The following is a 22,942-nucleotide window of genomic DNA, read 5'->3' as shown; positions in this document are numbered from 1 at the left end:
TTGCAGCTTCTCAGAACCTATCCCAGCGAACCACTGGATTTCGGATTCCTCAGGCACAACTCCGAATTCGGCATTCTCCGCGGCTCCGAGACCTCGCCCTCTGGGGTCGCAAGGAATTTCGCAAACCGAGACGCGTCGCGGTTGCGGGGAGCGGACTTTCCGGGGGCGCGGGAAGCGCCACCCGGGAATCTCCCCATCAGCGGGCGTTTGGCGCAGCCAAGCGACAGGCTGGCGCCAGGGCTCAGCAACAGGGAGGCGCCGGCTGAGGCGGGGAGAACTTTGCGCTCCGAGCAGAACCACCCTTTGCTGGCCAGTCGCGTCGCTCCGCCGAGGAAGCAGGCGGCGGCGGCGGCCACTGGGCGGAAAGGGGAGCGGAGCAAGGAAGGGAGGAAGTAGCGAGACAGGAAGAAAGATGAAGCCAGCGCTGGGGGGCCCCGCCGGAGGGTGGCCGACGGCGGAGCAAGGACGATTTGGCTTGTTTTTCGCACCCCGGGCGTGAACGCCTTCTCCTGAGCGACCCCAAGGAAATAAGGGGGTCTCGCCCGGGCAGAAAAGGGAAAGAAAAGAATCCAAGTGAGCGCATCGCCTCCTGGGTCGCGTTGGCCCCTAGGAACTCGGGCCGCCTCTCAGCCCAACCTCCCCGCGTGGCCGGACGCAGTGCCCGAGCCGCCCTGCAGATGGGGCGGGCAGAGAACGGGCGTCCAAGCCGCGGGTGACCGGCGCCGGCCCGCCCGCCTGCCTGGCTCCGCGCAGGGACCGGGCGGGCGGAGGATGCGCGGCGGGGGGACCTGGGCGCGCTAGGCTCCCACTTGGATGGCCCGGGGACCGCTTCGGCTCCTGGGAGCGCTTCGCCGCGAGGAGTGAGCCGCCGGCGGGACCTGGGGGCGGAGACGTGAGGCAGCGGCTGCAGGGGGGCGAGCCGGGCGCACGAGGGGGCGCGCTTTCTCCCTGCGGGTCTCAGTAATGAGGAGACTGAGTTTGTGGTGGCTGCTGAGCAGGGTCTGTCTGCTGCTGCCGCCGCCCTGCGCTCTGGTGCTGGCCGGGGTGCCCGGATCCTCCTCGCACCCGCAGCCCTGCCAGATCCTCAAGCGCATCGGGCACGCGGTGAGGGTGGGCGCGGTGCACTTGCAGCCCTGGACCACGGCCCCCCGCGCCGCCAGCCGCGCTCTGGACGGCAGCCGAGCAGGCGCCCAGCGGGATGAGCCCGAGCCAGGGACTTGGCGACCCCCGGCGCCCTCGCCGGGCGCACGCTGGTTGGGGAGCGCCCTGCACGGCCGGGGCCCGCCGCGCGCCCGGAAGCCGGGGGAGGGCGCCGCGGCGGAGACCCTGTGGCCTCGGGACGCCCTCCTCTTCGCCGTGGACAACCTGAACCGCGTGGAAGGGCTGCTGCCCTACAACCTGTCTTTGGAAGTAGTGATGGCCATCGAGGCGGGCTTGGGCGATCTGCCGCTCTTGCCCTTCTCCTCCCCAAGCTCGCCGTGGAGCAGTGACCCTTTCTCCTTTCTGCAGAGCGTGTGCCACACCGTGGTCGTGCAGGGGGTGTCGGCGCTGCTCGCCTTCCCCCAGAGCCAGGGCGAGATGATGGAGCTCGACTTGGTCAGCTCTGTCCTGCACATTCCAGTGATCAGCATCGTGCGCCACGAGTTTCCGCGGGAGAGTCAGGTGAGAGGAGTGGGGACGCCGCTTGGGGGCCGGGACCTTGTGGAGGGGAGGGGGGACTTGGGGCTTTACAACTTTGATAATGTTATAGGGGTCGGACCATATCCGTAGATGGTTGGTAGAAGGACCTCAGTAAAAGTAAAATAAGACAGTTTAAGTGCGGATGGAAAGAAAATGAGAGGTAGGGGTAGCAGATGGAAGAAAGGAAGTGGGGGGGGAATAAGCGAAAAAAATCCTCCTGTTTTGACCAGCTGAGCAACCCTAGTGGATGCTGGAGGGAAGTTAGAACTCAAAGTTCTGGATCGTGGAGAGCAATAGAGGTTCTAAAGACTAGCGCGGGGGTGGGGGGTGGGGTGGGGATGGAAGATCTCAGGCAAAGCTAGAGCCTTTCATTCCCTAGAGGAATTGAGAGCACATGGCGGGAAACGCAGCATCTGCTCCGATTCCTGTGGAAGGTGTGCCTGAGGCTTGGGCGGGGGTGGAAGGAAGAAAACCTCCCTCAGAATTCCTTAGAGTCAGTCAGTAGAAAATCTGCAACTACTACGGAAGCAACCGGTAAAGATGTGTGGTTAATTACGCTTAGGCATTGGAATTCATTAAAAATATCTGAATGGATGGGAGGAACGCATTTGGGATTGGTGGTTTTTGGTTTGTTTGTTTGTTTTCCCCTATCTTCTTTCTGTGTGATGTGGGCTCAGAGACTGGTTGTGTGCAGTTGCTGTGTTGAGCCATTTCTGTCTCAATTATCTAGTAATAATAAAAAAAAATATCTAATGATTCCATTTCTTAGGGGTTAAAAAATTGAATATATTTTCAAGAAAAGAAGCTATTTGTGAACTTACTGTTGAAGATAGTGATATTGAGGACCTGAGGGCAGAGTCCTTTCAGCAATAGGAGTTTTCTGCATTTTGCTCATTACTTTTATGAAAATATCAAGCTAAATTTAGCCTTGCACAAAGTATTTATGAAACAAGTAGGTAATTGTTGTTGGCCTCATGTTAAAGATTGAGAAACTAAGGAAAGTTTTGGTCAGTGTGTTGATAAAAGAGTTCAGACACTGGAGAATTTCTGACTGTATATCATTTTACTATCCCTTTGGCTGAAAAAAAAATTTCTAATCTCTCTTCCTCCACTTTTGATATATATAAACAGAGGTAAAAGCTCAAATGAGTAAGGCCAAATACAAGTGAAAAGTTTGATAGAATCTATGCATAAAATATCAAGAGAGCACTAAAGGTTTCTTTTTCTAGAAAAATGGATCTTACATTTTTAATCTTAGGAAGGCCGGGCACCCGTTACTTTCAGCAGTTGCCCAGAATATTGCTATTTAATGCTGAACTATAGAGATTTGATCTGCAGAGTGCAGGCTAATTAACTTTTATCTAAAACATTTCCGTCACCTGAATCTGAATGACTATAGGCAGCAGATGGGAAGGCATGGAAAACACAGGTGCACCAGGCTGCCAATGGCCAAAGTGTTATAAACATGAAGTTGCATCCATAGGGTGCATCATTATTAATATATATGCAGAATCAGATTGAACGAAATGCGAGAGTCAGCATCGCTTGCTTCTCATCATTGCTTCTTTATTAATACTTCATAAGTTGCCAATAGTGTTCAGTCTCCAGACTCCATTTCCATTTGTAGATTGTTTGGCAAATCATAAATAGCAAGAATTTTCCCCAAATTAGTGGTTGTCAGTTAGGAAGGAGATTGTGTTCCATGATGGGTTTGTGCAGATATAGCACAGTACAAGGGGACCAGAGAAACCATGAAGCAGCGTCTAGAATTGGACAACTTCAAAGCTTTAGGACCACTGTGGGAACAGTCTTCCAGGGACAACCCTTACAAGCTGACAATGAAATGAACACTCTGCCAAGCACATTTACTTCTGTATTTCAAATCAGAAATGTATTTTAAATCACATTTGTCACTGTTATTTTCATGGTACACATCTTGAAAGGGAGAGATTATTCTATTAACTCAGATCTTGTTTGCCCAAGTGACGTTTTCTTTCATTTGTCTTTGTATTTTATATTCAAACATATCTAACTTGTCTTGTTTTTAGTATATCATTTAAATGTCATTCTACAATGTTCTATATTAAGAATGTCCAACTCAATGCCAAGTCACTATAATACGTAATTTTAGGAGAGGACCATAATCTGCTTTCAGCAAAAATAACTGATCTTTCTTTCCCTTGCTTCTCCTAAAAAGTAGACCCATACACTGACGTGATTTAAACACACACACACAAGACAACTTTCAAAATATAAAACAATGTCAGAGTCATTTTAGGCATTAAATAAAATGGACTTAATTTAGCCACCATTCTCAGTGAATTCTACTGCCCAGTGACCTAATACATTGATTGGGCCAGGGACTGAATAAAGGATGCTAGCAGAAAGTGGAATTGTCTACACAACCAAGTAGAATAAAATTGTGTCTCTTATTCAGACAAGTCAAAATTGCTTGGAGCAGTCGCAGCAATTATTTCTCTCACTTTCTTTTGTACTGCTAGTTTCTTTCATATGAAACCTTTAATTAATAAATAATAGTTTTGATAGTATTCTACCACAGCTCATGAATGGAAAGAGATACCCCTAAAATGATTAAAACCCTGAGAAAAGCATAATAGTTTTATTTCAATTAACTATTTATGGAAACAAACACATTGGATCATCAGCTTGTAAGGAACCAACTTTATTCAGTGTGGGAAATCCATTATGAGTAAGATAATAAACTATCCACTTTGGAAGCCATATGTATCATCACCACATAAATAAAAGCTTCAGACAGCATTACACATAGGATAGGGTCAAAGCACGTTTCCATCCAAAAAATTGACTTTACTACACACTCAAATCTCCACTTGAGGCTAATTCCTTATATTAAAATGATAATTTCTTCTAAATTCTGTTCCCATGACCTTCAAATAATGATGTTGCATATGGATCCAGTTACATTTACATTTAAGTTATATATAAAGTTCGTATAATTGTTCTTTCTTCCTCTTCATCCCCAAACTACTTTTTCTTTTAGGGTTTTTGTATAGTTTCTCTAAAGTTAACTTCTTGAAATTCACCTGCTCAGGTAGTGACAGATACATATTTCTTTCTAAAATGTTTATCTCCTGTTAATTCCATATTGGTTCCCTTAGGTAGGGTTAATGGAGTGATATAATTTGCTTAGATCCAAACTCTCATGCAATTAAAAAGTGACTGTGTCACTATTTTCAACTCCAGTTGAACATACCAACTGCAGTTTGCCTGTCTCATGAGTCATACATGCTGTAATCAGTCATATATGCTGTTTAGTCCCATGGAAATACAAGTATTTCAGATGTTCCCCTTTCTCTGACAACACAGTGCTAAGTACAGAAGCTTATTTATTAGAATTTGGCTAGCATAGTGCCACTTTTGTATGATACAGGGACCAGAACAATGATACCACTAAGGTGCAGGTTTTCCCTCTATCTGAAAGTATACTTTACTATCTGAAAGTAAAACATTCCTGTGAACCCTTTTGTAAGCCAAAATGGCAGAAAGTGAAGAGTATTCTCCACTTTCCAAAAGTTCATGTAATGTCACTTCGCTTTAAGGAAAGACCTACATTAGCACCTGTTTTCCATAATGGAAAAAAAATCAGAAGAGGATTTTCACTTTCATGAAAACAAAGTGGGATAATGTAGAGTTTCAGAAAGTGAGAGATACCTGTAGTGCCCCTTTACCCAAGGTTTTGCTTTCCACTGTCAATCATGGTCTGGAAGCAGATCTCTCCTCCCCTGACTTAGTGTCAAAAGGTCAATAGTAGCCTCACTGCATCACAACGCCTATGTCTTTCTCCTCACTTCATATTATTACATAGGCATTTTATCATTTCACATCATCACAAAAAAGTGAATTTAGTACAATAAGATGTTTTGAGAGAGAGACCACATTCACATAACTTTTATTATAGCATACTGTTATAATTGTTTTATTATTAGCTATTGTTAATCTCTTAATGTGCCTAATTTATAAATTAAATTTTATCATAGGTATGTATGTACAGGAAAAAAACCACAGTATTCATAGTATAGGTGCTATCCCTGGTTTCAGATATTCACTAGGGCTCTTGGAATGTATGCCCCACAGATAAGGGAGGGGTACTACTATATATAACTTAGGTGCATTATTAGGGGACAAGTAAAGGACGTTTATTTTTAACAGATTTTCTCTCAACTGTATTGGTTTTCCTTGACTTGCTTCATGCAAAGCACTGCTGTCTGTCCTCTGAGGGAAATATATTCTTCTGCAATTCATGATGAATGGCTGATAGTAGCACCTAATTGTTGCTGACTTGAAGATAAATGATTTCAAATTAAATGTCAAGTGATACAAAACTTTTCTTAGAAGTGATCTTTTACAGATTCCTCTTGAGGAACAGAGACTTGGGACTAATTTGGAAGTTTTTATTTTTAATTTGGGGATTTTTTTAATAGTACTTAAATTTTTTTTTTCAGATAAATACATCAGAACAGACTAGCAGATACATTCATTGGGCAATTAATCTGTCTCACCCACTTTTCTTTGTGTCTTCCGCAGTATAATCATAGAGAATATTTGGTTTTGACCTTCTTTGACTCATCTTGGAGTTAATTTATGATGAATCAACTGAACTGAGTATCTGAATCATCTGAAGACCAATTTCAATGTCCCTTAATGTTTTATCTTTTGGTGTTGTGCAATCCACCATGGATTTTGTGCCATTAGATCTTATTTCATGAATACCTCCAGTCAAATTCCAATAATGTTGGTTAAAAGGGCACAATATAATGGAAGGTATATTAAATAATAGTCAAGACTCTCAGTCTACTTCTGCCTTTTACTGGCCATGTAATCTTGGGCAAGTGCCCAAGTTCTATATACCCATTCAAGTGAAAATGAAAATGTGTTGCTGAGCCCCATGCTTATCAGTCAAAAGAAGGTACTTACCAATCTGACACAGTTGTTTTATAAATCAAATAAGAAAATGAAGTACTTTGGGAAAATTTATAGTATTAGCCCAATGACTGGTAGAAAGGTGTTGGTTATGATCTGATAAGAATCATCCAAGTCTTAATTCTTCACTAATTCTCATTAGTAGTTACTGATCAAATTGGGATGTGATTCACAGTGTAACGTCTTCATTCTCCACCTTACTGTCTACTCCCTCATTTTCTTCCTCTTTAGAGAAAAAAAATAGTAAGTAGGTTTAATCCTCCCCCAAAAAAGGGGGAAAAGAAAAAACTTTTAAGTATGTTGCACACTTGCCCCAAAATAGAGGACACGCCATAGGTACTATTTCTATACTGATGGCAAATTTTTACCTTTCGCACATCTAACGCAGTTTCTAGAGCCTTAGGTATTGCCTTAGAAGCCTCAATAAGATACTCAAGGTTTTTCAGAAATGTTGGTCTCTCACATTGGTCATAAGTTTTTCCTGTGAGCAAACTTACAATAATAGATTGTTTATGAGACTATGGCCATACAGTTAACCCACTCCACCTACTATATCAGTAAGCACACTGGTTGGCTCATCTGACATTATTTTCACAGCAAGTCTTTCTTGATGAGAACAGCAGTGTGTTGGTCCATTCTGGCACAAGCTCCTTATCTCATCATGGATAGATTACAAAGAGTTTGCAAACCAGCTACTTTGAGTACCACGGCCCTAGATAATTATGTGGGGGCTCTCATAGCAAGGTATTGCTCAATTTGGTGGCATCACTAAATGTAGAGATGAGCACCTCATCGTCTCTTCTCCTGCCTACTCTAGCTTCTGCCACTCACATACACAGAAAATTAGAAGAAGTGTAGAGCACCAGAAATGAGGCGCTACATCTATAAAAGTAGGCAAGAAGGAGGAAAGAACATCTCAGCATCTGCCATGTTGCTTTTGGAGAGAATGCATGAATAACAAACTAATGGAAATCTTTAAGCCACTGATTTGTCTTTCTCAGATCTTTTCTTTATGGGGTAGTGGGAGAAAAGAGCAATAGGGAAAAGGTGAGCAAAGAGTAAGCTAGCTGTCCGCCCCCACTCTTGCTTCTTCCCTCCCCTTCACCCAACCTAACACCTCAGCCAGATTTTCAGGTCTCCTTCTGAATGGACATGATTCAGTCACTTTCAGAGGACACTGTGATCTTCTGCATTGAGGGAGCAGGTTGATCACACGGACCTGGACTGGTATTGCGTCAACTGGAGTAAATACTGATACTGAAAGACTAGTATCTGGTTTAGCCAGCGATGGTCTACTGGTAGAGATGAGCCTTCAGAAGTTCAAGTAGTAAAGAATTAAGCAGGATGACTTCATTTTTAGTCAGGCTGAATTATGCCCAATTGTTAGTCTTTGAGTCATACATTTAGGAACAAACTAAATCATATATATTTTTGTAGCATTTATGCTTTTCAAGTCTTCACAAATGTGCTCACAGAATCCTCCTAACAGCCTTGTGAAGTAGAGAACAATGTATAGAAAACATACAGGGTGCTAGAGAAAGCTATGCATTATAGGAAGTGAGGAGTCACCAAGAAGAAAAACAGACTAATAGCTTCTTCTACATTCAGTGTATTTGTTAGCCTACAATCCAAGAACAGACTGGATCCATCACTGCTTTTGAATTACCTCAGAAAGAGGATAAAAGAGAGCAATATATACTTCAGGTTTGATTGTTAAAAGCATATTTCACACTAAATAACCAATAATGGGAATTGAATTAAATGAATCATGATATAGTTTTACAGTGGAGTTCTATATACCCATTCAAATGAAAATATATTGACATATATAGAGAAAAATATTTTATAATGTATGTAAAGTGTGACCTTGATCCTATAAACGATGAAGTCTAGAATTTTATTTATAAAAATGATAAATGTGATTGTAACTGGATGATCTATGCTTCCCTATCTGTGCTCCAGTTTTTTTTAAAGTATGTACTACCTACATGATTAAAAATATTAAGAGAAAAAAAGACAAGTTACCTTCACCTTTCCTCACCAATGCTTTCAATACTTCAATATGAAAATATAGATTTTAGGAAAAAGTAAATTGTAGAGCATGTTTACATTTATCAAAGTCCTTTCCCATCTTTTTTTTTTTCATTTTATTCTCACAATTACTTTGTAAGGTAAGCAGGACAAATAGTGTACCTTTGTTTTGCAAGTGAGACAATAATAACATAAATGAAAGAAATACAAAGTAAGAGTTAAGGAAAAAGGTTTCTGAGAAGCACAGACCTATGTCTGAATCTTAGCTTTACAACTTTCTAGACATTTTACCTTGGGAAATATGCCTCAATTTCTTGATCCATGAAATACGACTATCTCAGAAAGTTATGGCGAAGACAACAGCATGTATGCGAAGTTCTAAGCACGGTACCTAGAGCACTGTGTGTTCTTACTATGTCGGTGATCGTTCTTTTAATACAAAGGGTTGGCATGGCAAGTTTAATAAAAAACTAAAATTATCAGAGTAAGTCCTCAAATATCCTGGGTTGCTCTCCAGAGTACCTCCAAATGCATTTTCAATATGCACGTGATAGTCAAGCTTAGGAGATCCAGTTCCAGTGGACCAACCCTAAGCAAAGCAAAGCAATCTACTGTTTTGAAACCCCACTTAGGGGTCCAATTCACTGAAGTGCGTTCTCAGCTTAGGTATATGTAAAGTTGGTCAGCAATGAGGTGAACTTTGAGGTCTAGTTTCAACTAGTTGCTCCTTTGTATTGGTTCTCAATGACTGGATCTTTGGATTGGTTATGTCAGAGATAAAAAATAATGCTCTATTTCTATTAGTTGGTGTACGTGAGGAATTCATAACTCTTGCCTTTATCCACTAACCTAATTTCTCATAGGAGGCTCCCAGAAATTAAACTTAAGAAATAGTAGAACCATGAGCCAATTGATATTTTAGACTTCTAGAGGAAAATGAGGTTGTGAGAAAGGGCAGAGTCTCACTTGACATGGATTGAAGGTTCAGAAGTTTCCCATTTCATACAGGATTTATCTGTACTAAAGTAACTGATTTGTGGCATGTATTAGCTCAAAAGTTTAGGGACAATACACTATTATATATACTAAGGCTTACCCCAAAAAAGATACCCATAAGGCAAACTGTGGTTTATTGAATGCTGACGAATCAAAACTGATGCATACAACTTTGAGGGACTTTTTAAATGCATATTGCTGTTCTGATTATAAAAGTCATGAATACATGTGCACTGCTTCACATGGGTGTCCACAGATAACCTTGAGTAACATTTTGATATATTTTATTCTCTCAAGGCTAATGGTTTAAAATTTTTCTAAACCATTGGGTACAGTTAAAGAAAGCCTTACTGTCAGTCCAAGTGGGCTGGACAAAAGGACAGGAGAGGGGAAAAATTTTTTTTTGTTAACTTTCCAAAAAGTCAGAGTTGATAGGGCCTTTTGAAACTTGGGCACTCCAGGGGCGCCTGGGTGGCTCAGTCGTTTGAGCGGCCGACTTCGCTCAGGTCATGATCTCGCGGTCCGTGAGTTCGAGCCCCGCGTCGGGCCCTGTGCTGACAGCTCGGAGCCTGGAGCCTGTTTCAGATTCTGTGTCTCCCTCTCTCTGCCCCTCCCCTGTTCATGCTCTGTGTCTCTCTGTCTCAAAAATCAATAAACGTTAAAAAAAAAAAAAAAAAAAAGAAACTTGGGCACTCTGAATTGATGGTATTTCTATATTAAAAGGTGGTATTTTCCTTTGTATGTGCAACCTAGCTTTATATATTCAACATTCTACAAGTGGCCGTGTCTGTACAGTTCCAAACAATGGCTTGGTCTGGATCTTTCAGTGCCATTCCTAAGAATGACTTGGAAATGGGTTGCCACTACTCTCTTCTCAGTTTGGGATGGTCATTAGCAGAACTTCCAGTGTCAAGCACTTTCAGGGCCACACAACCTACATGCAGTCTCTTGCTGTTTTTTGTATTGAAGGCCCCAACCCAAAGCCAAACAAAAGTGGGGTTAATACTCTCCAGATTAAAAATAAAGAAATTTTATCTGATAAACAAAGTGAGCTGCTCAGCATGTCTTCATCTAACAGAATCACAATCTGCCTGTTGCAGAATTCCATTTGTTCAGTCCCAACCGGAGGTGTTTAAATAGGGATTCCATTAAACAAAGAATTTGCTTCTATATATTATGAATTTAATAGGTTCAGACAGAGAGCTGTTATTGTTTTGATACTATACAAGAAATTCATTTGAGTCTCGTCACACACTGTGTTATACACACAAAGAAAAGCTTCAGTGTATACCTGAAAATGAATGATAAATCCATGTCTGAATCAATCCAGTGTGCCTTCATCTGGTTGCAGGCACAGAGAGCCATCTAGTGTTCCCTAAAATACAGCTTTTAGGTAAAGCATCCTAGAAATCCAGCCTGACAAGGCAGGAAAAGGATTCCAAAGAGCTTTTAGTCCATGTCCCAGCCTTTTAAGTCTGTGGGAAATCTAGGTTAATCCACCACAGAAAGGACCTTCTTTTGCCTTCTAAGAAGATCCAACAATCTCTGTTCTTTGGCCACCGTACCTATAATTGCAGTTATAAACCTTAAAGTAAGACTATCTTGAAAGTGTATGTTTCGAGGGGTTGGGAGGCAAATGTGAATGACTCTTACCAACTCTAGGAAGGCAGTGGCTAATTGTTGTAGTAACTGTATTTACTATCACTTTGGTTTATAAAGCAACTTGAAAAGATGTAGCAATTTTATTGTGTTAAGCATATCATTTGCTCCTTTATGTCCAACTATAAAAATTTTATGTCCTTTGTGGATAATTCCAAAAATAAAAAAATACTAAAGAATAAAATAAAAATCACCCATAAACCTACAACCCAGAGATTTAGACATATGTATGTGTGGTAAAATTGGGATCCATGCTATTTTATGATTTTTAAAATGTATATTATAAACATCTTCCTGTGTCATTAATATTTTTTTCATTATTTTTAATGGCTATATAATTTGCCTTGGAATAGATTGTTTCATTTGTTTGACCCCTGTTGTTTGAATCCAGGTATTTCCCCCAAAAAAATCAGTAACACTTTAACTAATGAGACTTTACCAGCCTGGTCCTTCTTGTAGTTTTTGGTGCTATGGAACATCCACTGCTTGAGTTCTAGGACATCATCATGGTTGGGGTTTATTGTGTGTGTCTTTTTTTTTTCCGGCTCTTTCATTATCTTTCACTGATTATACTTGCTGTCTTTGACCACTTGTAGTAACAATCCTAAGGCTGTGCTAAAATGATAGCTACTAGCTCTGTATGAAAACATTTAAATACATTTAAATTAATTAAAATGATATAAAATTTAGAACTATCTCAGATGCTCTCACCCCATTTCAAGTACTCAGTGGCCACATGTGGGTAGTGGCTACTGTATTTGACAGCACAGATACACAACATTTTCTGTCTTCATAGAAAGTTCCATTGGACATTCTATTGCTGTCAAAGGGCATGCAGTTGTAAGAAGCAGAAACTCATTCTGTGGAGCTCAAAAGTGAGGAGTTTATGCTGAAAACTGCAGGAAAATGACAAGGAAGAAAATTGCAGGAGCTGCTGGAAAGTGGTAGGGCAGCTACTCTGCCTGTCTTCTGGGGCCCAAAAGCTCTTCTTCTCTTGGCTCCTTTCTTCACATCTGCTCCATCCTTCTCTCTGGATACCAGCTTCTTCCTCTGCCCTGCCATGACTTCTGCATGAATGTGGTTCTGATTTACTATGATGATTAAATGTAGCGTGAACTCAGTAGGATTTACAGCTCTAATCATCTGAGCAGGGTAAAGAATTAGAGAATGACTATGGTTCTTCACCAAGGCCTTTCTGAAGAGGTGACATCTGAACATAGAATGAAGTAAGAAGTGAATCATGCAAATTTCTAAGGGAAGAGCATTGTAAGCAGAGAGAACAAAAGTACAAAGCTCCTGAGGTAGGAAAGAGCAGAGCAAGAAATGTTTGTTGAATAAATGAAAAAATGGGCTATCCTTAGGTACTATCCTTTATGACATTTGTGAGTGGGCACAGTTTCAAAGAAGGTATAACTAGTGAGGCAGTACCCAGATCTGGGGTACTCATATACATGGGTATTTCCCAAGGTTCGGACACCCCTGAATTTGTCTCCTGGCATAGGGCAATACCAGGAATTTCTAACTGGAATTTCCAGTTCTATCTCATTCTCACCTTAAACTCAAAATATCTAAAGATACCTAAGGTTGTGCCCCCTCTTACCTATAAACAAGAATTCTCATACCATCTTGGACCTCTCTCTCTTCTTCTCATCAGGTTCTGTTGCCTTCCTTTGAATACTTTCCATACCTTCATCCTTCCTTCTTTTCACAAGACATTAGCTGCTCCCACCAATATTCTTGAGTAGCCTCTAGATCTCTACTTTCTTTCCCCCAAGCCATTCTACAATCTTCTGAAAGCAAAGCAACTTGCATTCATTTATTCATTCTTTATTTTAAATTTTTTTAAGTTTATTTATTTTTGAGAGAGAGAGAGAGTGTGTGTCTGTGTGTGTGTGTGTGTGTGTGTGTGTGTGTGTGTGTGAGCAAGTGAGGGAGGGGCAGAGAGAGAGAGAGAATCCCAACCAGACTCTGCACTGTCAGTATGGGCCTGTTGCAGGGCTCGAACTCACAACCCATGAGATCACGACCTGAGCCAAAATTAAGAGTCAGGCGCTCAACCAACTGAGCCACCCAGGTGCCTCTTCATTCTTCATTTTTTATTCAAGTATAACACACTAAGCTTCATGCCAACTCCCTGCTCAGTGTCCATCTTACTATTGCAATATCATCATCCTTTTTCCATGTCCCAACACTCCTGAGGGATGAAACACACACCTTAATCACAATGATGCACTACAAGAGTAATTCACAAAATTGGAGCAGGGTACACTGAGCTTAAGAGAACGTATCAGATTCTCCAAGTTTTGTGAGTATAGTTCAAGAGTATTCCATCCCTCATTCTCAAGATTCTGACATGCCTCCCCTGAAGCCAGAGAAACACAGGTTAATGATGAGCAAACTTACAGAATCTGGTCCTCAAGACCTTTCACAAACACGTGCAAATAACTCTTTCCAATTCATGACATTCTTTTGGGATACAGGTGCCCAGAAAGCATAAAATCTCTAGGAACAGAAATGTGTGTGTGACATAAAAAAAAATCAATAGATGTAAATTATTATATTAAAAAGCATTTCTCTATTATATATCTATATAGAAAGACAGGTATATACCCAAGTTGTCATGATTTGCAGATGAATTAAGCTCCTATTCAGAATTGATTTTTCCATTGAAACAATGTTATCTGTGGCTGTTAAGACCTCAGGCCAGGCCACAAAAGCCTGTTTGACCCATGCTATAAGAGAATTCTGGTAATAGTGTTTCTGCAGACGCTGAACACTATCTGTTACAGGCTCTTTTTGTTTGAGACCAAGGGGATATGGAGTGAGGAGGCCAACCAGAAGACCTGACTTTAAATTATCATTCCAGAGTCATCTGTACAGTCTTGGAAAACGTCTGAGTCTCAGTTTTTTAATATTATAAATTATAAATAAATAGTCCCTCATTAAGCAGGTATTGGTTGTGTACTTACTATACTGTTTTAAAGAGTCGATATGGGTTGCAGCAAATCAATATACATAAAAACACTTTGTAAATTCAAATTTAAAAAACAGATGAGAAGCATTCTTACTGAAGCATCTGTTTCATCACGAAGACGCTTGTAGTTCTGCTTTTGGAAAGCCAGGACATATCTTCTCCAGTGCTAATTTGGCCATAGGAATAGCCCACCCTCGTCCTGCCCTCCTACACTGAACCACAGTAATCCCACTGTAACTTCAATGGTCACCAGCAGCTGGAAAGGGAGGAAAGGAGGGCAGGGTGGTTTCACACTTTCCAAATGGAGACTTTAAAAAGTGCTCAGGGCATCTGGGTGGCTCAGTCAGTTAAGCATCTGATTTCGGCTCAGGTCACCATCTCACGGTTCATGGGCTCGAGCCTTGTGCTGGGATTCTCTCTCTCCTGTTCCTCTGACCTTCCCTCATTCGCTGTCTCTCTCTCTCTCTCTCTCTCTCTCTCTCTCTCTCTCTCTTCCTCTTGAAATAAATAAATAAACAAAAAAGTGCTCATCCTAGCTGCTCGTCTCAGGCCTGAGGAGGGGAAGAAAGGGCTTTGAGGATCTGACAGGATAGGAAAGCTACAGCCAGGACAAGGTTGGAATGAGAGACACTTTGGAAATCAAATATTAAAGCTCAGATTGCCTGCTAATATTCATAAAAACACATTAGTTCAGATTTAAGATTTCATCAGTTTCTAAATAATATTTCATAATGGAGTGGGATCCTGGAAAATAATCAAACCTCATTCTAGCGTTCACTCCAAGTCTGCCTTTAGCACTTGCTGGACAGCAGCCACTTAAAAATCTTTTCCTTTCCTTAGGTCAGAACCAGTTCTGGATTCACCGCCCCACCCCCACCCCAGGCCAGGAGAGCCCTTAGGATCCTCTTTATGCAAAGTAATGCTGGGAAAGATCAGGAATAAACCAGCAGGCTTACCCTTGGCCACACCATCCATGCCTACAGTATTTCACTGTCCTCCTAGCTGACTTCTCTGCCTCCAGTTTTGGCTCTTCAGTTACATTCTCCAAGCGACTGTCAGAAAAAGAAACAGTTCACTGGCCTGCTTAAACCTGGTCGCTCCTCCCTAAAAACTACAGCCTAGTTTCCCATTTCAGGGATTGTGTACTGCCTTCATAAGTTTTGCTATATCTCTGCATCACCTGTTGCCATTAATTTTTAAAATCACTCTTTTTACTTAAATAAGTGTATTAAAAAACATTTTTTATCATCGCATTAGTGAAAAACCGGTCCCCCTTTCCATAAATAGAAATAAGTACACAAAAGGGACACATGGGTGGCTCAGTTGGTTAAGCGTCCCACTTCAACTCAGGTCATGATCTCACAGTTCAGGAATCCGAGCCCCGCATTGGGCTCTCTGCTATCAGTGCAGAGCCCGCTTTCAGTCCTCTGTCTCCCTCTTTCTCTGCCCATCCCTAGCTTGTGCTCTCTCTTTCTCTCTCTCAAAAATAAACATTAAAAAAAAAAAGATTCTTAAGAAATAAGTACACAATGAAATAAGTACAGCATGAAAATAAAATCGTTCCAGCTGGGTAGGTAGCTGTGCCTGAGCCCTTCTTCAAAAGGGAAAATTTCCAGGTGTTAGGGAAGTGTTGAAGGCATATTGACACCAAACGGAGGCTTTCTCCTAGATTTAGCAGAAGGATTAAATACTAATTGAGAAGGGATTAACATTCTCACTGTGTGATTCAGTGTTACTTAATGTCAAGTCCCTGATCAAGATCCTCTCATGAACCGCCTACACTCTGCCAGCCTCTCACCTATAGGTTGAATTCTAAGCAGCTTAGTGCGGCATTCAAGACCCTTCATTATCTGAGCCTTGATTAGCTTCTTTTTCAAAAAATTTTTTCAAATGTTTCTTTATTTTTGAGAGAGAGACAGAGTGCGAGCAGGGAAGGCGGCAGAAAGAGAGAGGGACACAGAATCTGGGGAAGGGGCAGAGGAAGAGAGAGGGACACAGAGTCCGAAGCAGGCTCCAGGCTCTGTGCTATCATCACAGAGCCTGACGTGGGGCTCCAACTCACAAACTGTGAGATCATGACCTGAGCTGAAACGAAGTGTCAGATATTTAACCAACTGAGCCACCCCGTTGCCCCTCTTCTCATTTCTTCTTGATACTAACCCTTTGCCCTTGCACTCTGCTCAACAGTGCCTAAATGCGCAATGCTGTTCCAAGCCTTGGCACATGCTACTCTCACTCTTTGGAATGATCTTTCCCCTTGTGTCTGCCTGAAACTCCTATTCAACCTTCAAACCTTTGCTCAAATATCACATATGCACCGTTGACTGCCCGTCCTCTCCCTGCCACAGTTAGCCAATTCCACTTTTGTGGGACATCCTTCTTTTCTAGATCTATCAAACAGCAGGGTAATTATTTATTAACATGTGTCTCTGTCCTCCATTGAATTAAACCCTAAGCTTCTAATATAGTGCATGGCTCATAATAGATGTTCAGTGACTGTTGACTAAAGTGAATGAATGGTACATATCCATCCCTTCCAGTGTAACAGAACTAAGTACAGTAATCCCTATGGGAAACCCACTGACTGTTCAGATGGGATGATGTGAACCTAAGAAAGTGTACCACCTTATGAAAAAGGATGCTCATTCACTGTGGTGGATAGAGTTCATGACCACCCAGAATTTACTGTTATGTAGAACAAAGCTGGAGGAGTAAGGCCTTGGGGAAATTGATTTTGTAAGAAGTAGAAAACCTGTTTCTACTACCCTATTAAATTTTTTATATATCTTTCATTGTCCCCAAATCGGTTTTCAATTTCCTAGAGATCACAAGTGACAGGAAAATGACATTGTTCTCATGTCTGTGAGCCACTGCTTTCCCAAATTTTAATCCCCCCTTCAGCCAATTTCACTATATTGTATAGACAAAGATTCTTGACATGTAAAATTAAAGAAAGTCAGAGCTGATGAAAAGTAAAGTTACTGGAAATAATCACCAGTTAAGAAGAGAAAACTCTAGAATTGTATTTCATCCTGTCATCCCTTGTCAAACAAAATAATCAGGAAATCAGACAAGAGTTCAGTTCTGACTAAGACTAACCAGTTCTATTCCTGGCTCAGTTTCTTTCATTAAGTATAACTCCTTAGGCTTTCAGACCTCTGGAGTGGTGGCCATCTGTGTGTTAGCAATACCCAGATAACTTTTCAAAATGTAGATTCCCAAACATGAGAGCCCAACTTATTCCCCTGGGTTTGGAGCACAGAAATCTGTCTAAAAACCAACAACTTCACAGGTGATTGTGTCCACAGGTGATTCAGAGTATCATATTTTGGGACACCATTATCCTAAGAGTCCCCCCACTAAAGTGATTTTCACATTGTGACCAGGCACCACCTGAAACAAAAGCCCAAGGAAATTTTTTCTTACTTTCCATAATTTATTTATTTTTTATAATTTACATCCAAGTTAGTTAGCATATGCTCCAACAATGATTTCAGGAGTAGATTCCTTAATGCCCCTTACCCATTTAGCCATACCCCTTCCCACAACCTCTTCAGCAACCCTCTGTTTATTCTCTATATTTAAGAGTCTCTTATGTTTTGTTTCCCTCCCTGTTTTTATATTATTTTTGCTTCCCTTCCCTTATGTTCATCTGTTTTGTATCTTAAAGTCCTCATATGAGTGAAGTCATACGATATTTGTCTTTCTCTCACTGACTAACTTTGCTTAGCATAATACCCTCTAGTTCCATGCATGTAGTTGCAAATGGCAGGATTTCATTCTTTTTGATTGCCGAGTAATACCCCATTGTATATATATACCACATCCTCTTTATCCATTCATCCATCGATGGACATTTGGGCTCTTTCCATACTTTGGCTATTGTTGATAGCACTGCTATAAACATTGGGGTGCATGTGTCCCTTCAAATAAGCATACTATGTATCCCTTGGATAAATACCTAGTAGTGCAATTGTGGGGTCGTAGGGTAGTTCTATTTTTAATTTTTTGAGGAACCTCCATACTGTTTCCCAGAGTGGCTGCACCAGTTTGCGTTCCCACCAGCAGTGCAAAAGAGATCCTCTTTCTCCACATCCTCGCCAACATCTGTTGTTGCCTGAATCGTTAATGTTAGCCATTCTGACAGGTGTGAGGTGGTATCTCAATGTGGTTTTGATTTGTATTTCCCTGATGATGAATGATGTTGAGCATTTTTTCATTTGTGTGTTTGCCATCTGGATGTCTTTGGAGAAGTGTCTATTCATCTCTTTTACCCATTTCTTCACTGGATTATTTGTTTTTTGGGTGTTGAGTTTGATAAGTTCTCTGTAGATTTTGGATACTAACCTTTATCTGATATTTCATTTGCAAATATCTTCTCCCATTCCGTTGGTTGCCTTTTATTGTTGCTGATTGTTTCCTTTGCTGTGCAGAAGCTTTTTATTTTGATGAGGTCCCAATACGTTTTTGCTTTGGTTTCCTTTGCCTCCAGAGACATGTTGAGTAAGAAGTTGCTGCAGGCGGGGTCGAAGAGGCTTTTGCCTGCTTTCTCCTCGAGCATTCTGATGGCTTCCTGTCTTACATTTAGGTCTTTCATCCATTTTGAGTTTATTTTTGTGAATGGTGAAAGAAAGTGGTCCAGGTTCATTTTCCTGTATGTCACTGTCCAGTTTTCCCAGCACCATTTGCTGAAGAGACTGTCTTTATTCTGTTGGATAGTCTTCCCTGCTTTATCAAAGATTAGTTGGCCATAGTTTGTGGGTCCATTTTTGGGTTCTCTATTCTGTTCCATTGATCTGAGTGTCTGTTCTTGTGCCAGTACCATACTGTCTTGATGATTACAGCTTGTAGTATAGCTTGAAGTCCGGGATTGTGATGCCTCCTGGTTTGGTTTTCTTTTTCAAGATTGCTTTGGCTATTGGGGGTCTTTTCTGGTTCCATACAAATTTTAGGATTATTTGTTCTAGCTCTCTGAAGAATGCTGGTGTTATTTTGATAGGGATTGCATTGAATATGTAGATTGTTTTGGGTAGTATCGACATTTTAACGATATTTGTTCTTCCTATCCAGGAGCATGGAATCATGCTCATGTATTTCTTTTTCCATTCTTTTGTGTCTTCTTCAATTTCTTTCTTAAAGTTTCTATAGTTTTCAGTGTATAGATTTTTCACCTCTTTGGTTAGATTTATTCCTACATATTTTATGGGTTTTGGTGCAATTGATTTCTCTTTCTGTTGCTTCATTATTGGTGTATAGGAATGCAACCAATTTCTGTGCATTGATTTTTATTTCCTGCAACTTTGCTGAATTCATGGATCAGTTCTAGCAGTATTTTGGTGGAATCTTTTGGGTTTTCCATATAGAGTATCATGTCATCTGTGAAGACTGAAAGTTTGACCTCCTCTTGGACAATTTGGATGCCTTTCATTTCTTTATGTTGCCTGATTGCAGAGGCTAAGACTTCCAATACTATGTTGAATAACAGTGGCAAGAGTGGACATCCCTGTCTGGTTCCTGACCTTAGGGGGAAAGCTCTCAGTTTTTCCCCATTGAGGATGATATTAGTGGTGGGTCTTTCCTATATGACTTTTATGATCTTGAGGTATGATCCTTCTATCCCTACATTCTTGAGGGTTTTTACCAAGAAAGGATGCTGTATTTTGTTAAATGCTTTCTCTGCACCTACTGAGAGGATCATATGGTTCTTGTCCTTCCTTTTATTGATGTGATGTATTACATTGATTGTTTTGTGTCCCTGCCTCCCAGGTATAAATCCCACTTAGTCTTGGTGGATACTTTTTTTGATGTATTGTTGGATCCAGTGGGCTAGTGTCTTGTTGAGGATTTTTGCATCTGTGTTCATCAGGGAAATTGGTCTATAATTCTCCTTTTTAGTGGGTGTTTGTCTGGTTTTGGAATCAAGGTAATGCTGGCTTCATGGAAAGAGTTTGGAAGTTTTCCTTCCATTTCTATTTTTTGGAACACCTTCAAGAGAATAGGTGTTAAATCTTCCTTAAATGTTTGGTAGAATTCCCTGGAAAGCCATCTGGCCCCAGACTCTTGTTTTTTTGGAGATTTTTGATTACTAATTACTAATTCTTTACTGGTTATGGGTCTATTCAAATTTTATATTGCTTCCTGTTTCAGTTTTGGTAGTTTATATGTTTCTAGGAATTTGTCCATTTCTTCCAGATTGCCCATTTTATTGGTGTATAATTGCTCATAATATTCTTATTATTGTTTTTATTTCTGCTGTGTGGGTTGTGGTCTCTCCTGTTTCATTCTTGATTTTATTTATTTGGTCCTTTCCTTTTTCTTTTTGATCAAACTGGCTAGTGGTTTATCGATTTTGTTAATTCTTTCAAAGAACCAGCTTCTGGTTTCCTTGATCTGTTCTACTGTTTTTTTGGTTTCGATAGCATTGATTTCTACTCTAATCTTTATTATTTCCTGTCTTCTGCTGGTTTGGGGTTTTATTTGCTGTTCTTTTTCCAGGTCTTTAAGGTGTAAGGTTAGGTTGTATATCTGTGACCTTTCTTCCTTCTTTAGGAAGGCCTGGATTACTATACACTTCCCTCTTCTGACAGCCCTTGCTGCATCCCAGAGGTTTTGGGCTGTAGTGTTATCATTTTCATTGACTTCTATGTACTTTTTAATTTCCTTTTTAACTTCTTGGTTAGCCCATTCATTCTTTAGTAGGATGTTCTTTAGTCTCCAAGTATTTGTTGTCTTTCCACTTTTTTTCTTGTGGTTGAATTTGAGTTTCATAGTGTTGTGGTCTGAAAATATGCCCAGTATGATCTCGATCTTCTTGTACTTGTTGAGGGATGATTTGTGTCCCAGTATGTGATCTATTCTGGAGAACGTTCCATGTGCACTCAAGAAGAATGTGTATTCCAGTGCCTTAGGATGAAATGTTCTGAATATATCTGTTAAGTCCATCGGGTCCAGTGTGTCATTCAAAGCCATTGTTTCCATGATTTTCTGTTTAGATCATCTGTCCATTGCTGTAAGTGGGGTGTTGAAGTCCCATACTATTATGGTATTATTATCAATGAGTTTTTTTTTTATGTTTGTGATTAATTGATTTATATATTTGGATGTTTCCACATTTAAAAAAAAAATTTTTTTTTAACATTTATTCATTTTTGAAAGGCAGAGAGAGACCGCAAATGGGGGAGGGGCAGAGAGAGGGGGAGGCACAGAAACAGAAGCAGGCTCCAGGCTCCGAGCTGTCAGCACAGAGCCCGACACGGGGCCCGAACTCACGGACCGTGAGATCATGACCTGAGCCGAAGTCGGCCACTTAACCAACTGAGCCACCCAGGCGCCCCTGGATGTTTCCACATTTGAAGCCTAAGTGTTTACAATTGTTAGATCTATTTGGTGGATAGACCCCTTAATTATGATATAATGCCCTTCTTTTTGTCTTGTTACAGTTTTTATTTTAAAGTCTAGATTGTCTAATATAAGTATAGCTACTCTGGCTTTCTTTTGGTGACCATTAACATGTTAGATGGTTCTCCATCCCCTTACTTTCAATCTGAAGGCGTCTTTAGGTCTAAAATGGGTTTCTTATAAACAACATATAGAGGGATCTTGTTTTTCTTATCCATTCTGTTACCCTATGTCTTTTGATTAGACCACTGAGTCCATTGACGTTTAGAGTGAGTACTGAAAGAAATGAATTTATTGCCATTATGTTGCCTGTAGAGTTGGAGTTTCTGGTTGTGTTCTCTTGTCCTCTCTACTTTTTCTTGCTTTTGGTCTTTTTTTTTTTTTTTTTTTTTTTTTGTCTTTTCTCCCCTCTGAGAGTCCCCCTTAAAATTTCTTGCAGGGCTGGTGTAGTGATCACGAACTCCTTTAATTTTTGTTTGACTGGGAAACTTTTAAGCTCTCCTTCTATTTTGAATGACAGCCTTGTTGGATAAAGAATTCTTGACTGCCTATTTTTCCAATTCAGCACATTGAGTATATCCTGCCACTCCTTTCTTGCCTGCCAAGTTTCTGTGGATAGGTCTGCTGCAAACCTGATCTGTCTTCCCTTGTAGGTTAAGGATTTTTTTTCCCCTTGCTGCTTTCATAATTCTTTCCTTGCCTGAGTATTTGTGAATTTGACTATGATATGCCTTGTTGATGTTCGGTTTTTGTTGAATCTAATGGGAGTCCTCTGTGCTTCCTGGATTTTGATGTCTGTGTCTTTCCCCAGGTTAGGAAAGTTTTCTGCTATGATTTGCTCACATAACCCTTCTACCTCTTTTCTCTCTCTTCATCTTCTGGAACCCCTATGATTCTGATGTTGTTCCTTTTCAATGAGTCACTGATTTCTCTAATTCTTAAATCGTGCTCTTTTGCCTTAGTCTCCATCATTTTCTGCTTCATTGTTCTCCATAAGCTTGTCCTCTATATCGCTGATTTGTTGTTCTGTCTCATCCATCCTTGCTGCTGTGGCATCTGTTCGAGATTGCAGCTCAGTTACAACATTTTTTATTTCATCCTGACTATCTTTTATCTCCACAGAAAGGGATTCTAATCTGTTTTCAACCCCAGCTAGTATTCTTATTATCGTGATTCTAAATTCTGGTTCAGCAACTTGCTTGTATCTGTGTTGGTATCTTGGCTGTCATTTCTTCCTGTTCT

The 22,942-nt window shown here is 40.8% G+C and overlaps 1 protein-coding gene across 1 annotated transcript in view; it reads left to right on the top strand.

Annotated features, from left to right (window-relative positions):
* The first annotated feature begins 332 nt into the window (after positions 1-332).
* Positions 333-22,942, top strand: part of GRIN3A (glutamate ionotropic receptor NMDA type subunit 3A) — a 172,550-nt gene continuing 149,940 nt past the window's right edge. Inside the window, exon 1 of the mRNA XM_019454312.2 lies at positions 333-1,662. Within this exon, the coding sequence (XP_019309857.2) occupies positions 964-1,662 (699 nt within the window). The 5' untranslated portion in view covers positions 333-963. The remainder of the gene's footprint in view (positions 1,663-22,942) is intronic.

The sequence above is a fragment of the Panthera pardus genome, unplaced genomic scaffold, assembly GCF_024362965.1.
Source record: "Panthera pardus isolate Hobbes unplaced genomic scaffold, ASM2436296v1 HiC_scaffold_20, whole genome shotgun sequence".
NCBI classification, from domain to species: domain Eukaryota; kingdom Metazoa; phylum Chordata; class Mammalia; order Carnivora; family Felidae; genus Panthera; species Panthera pardus.
Note: the sequence above shows the minus strand (reverse complement) of the source record. Positions and strands in the feature narration are given on the sequence as shown.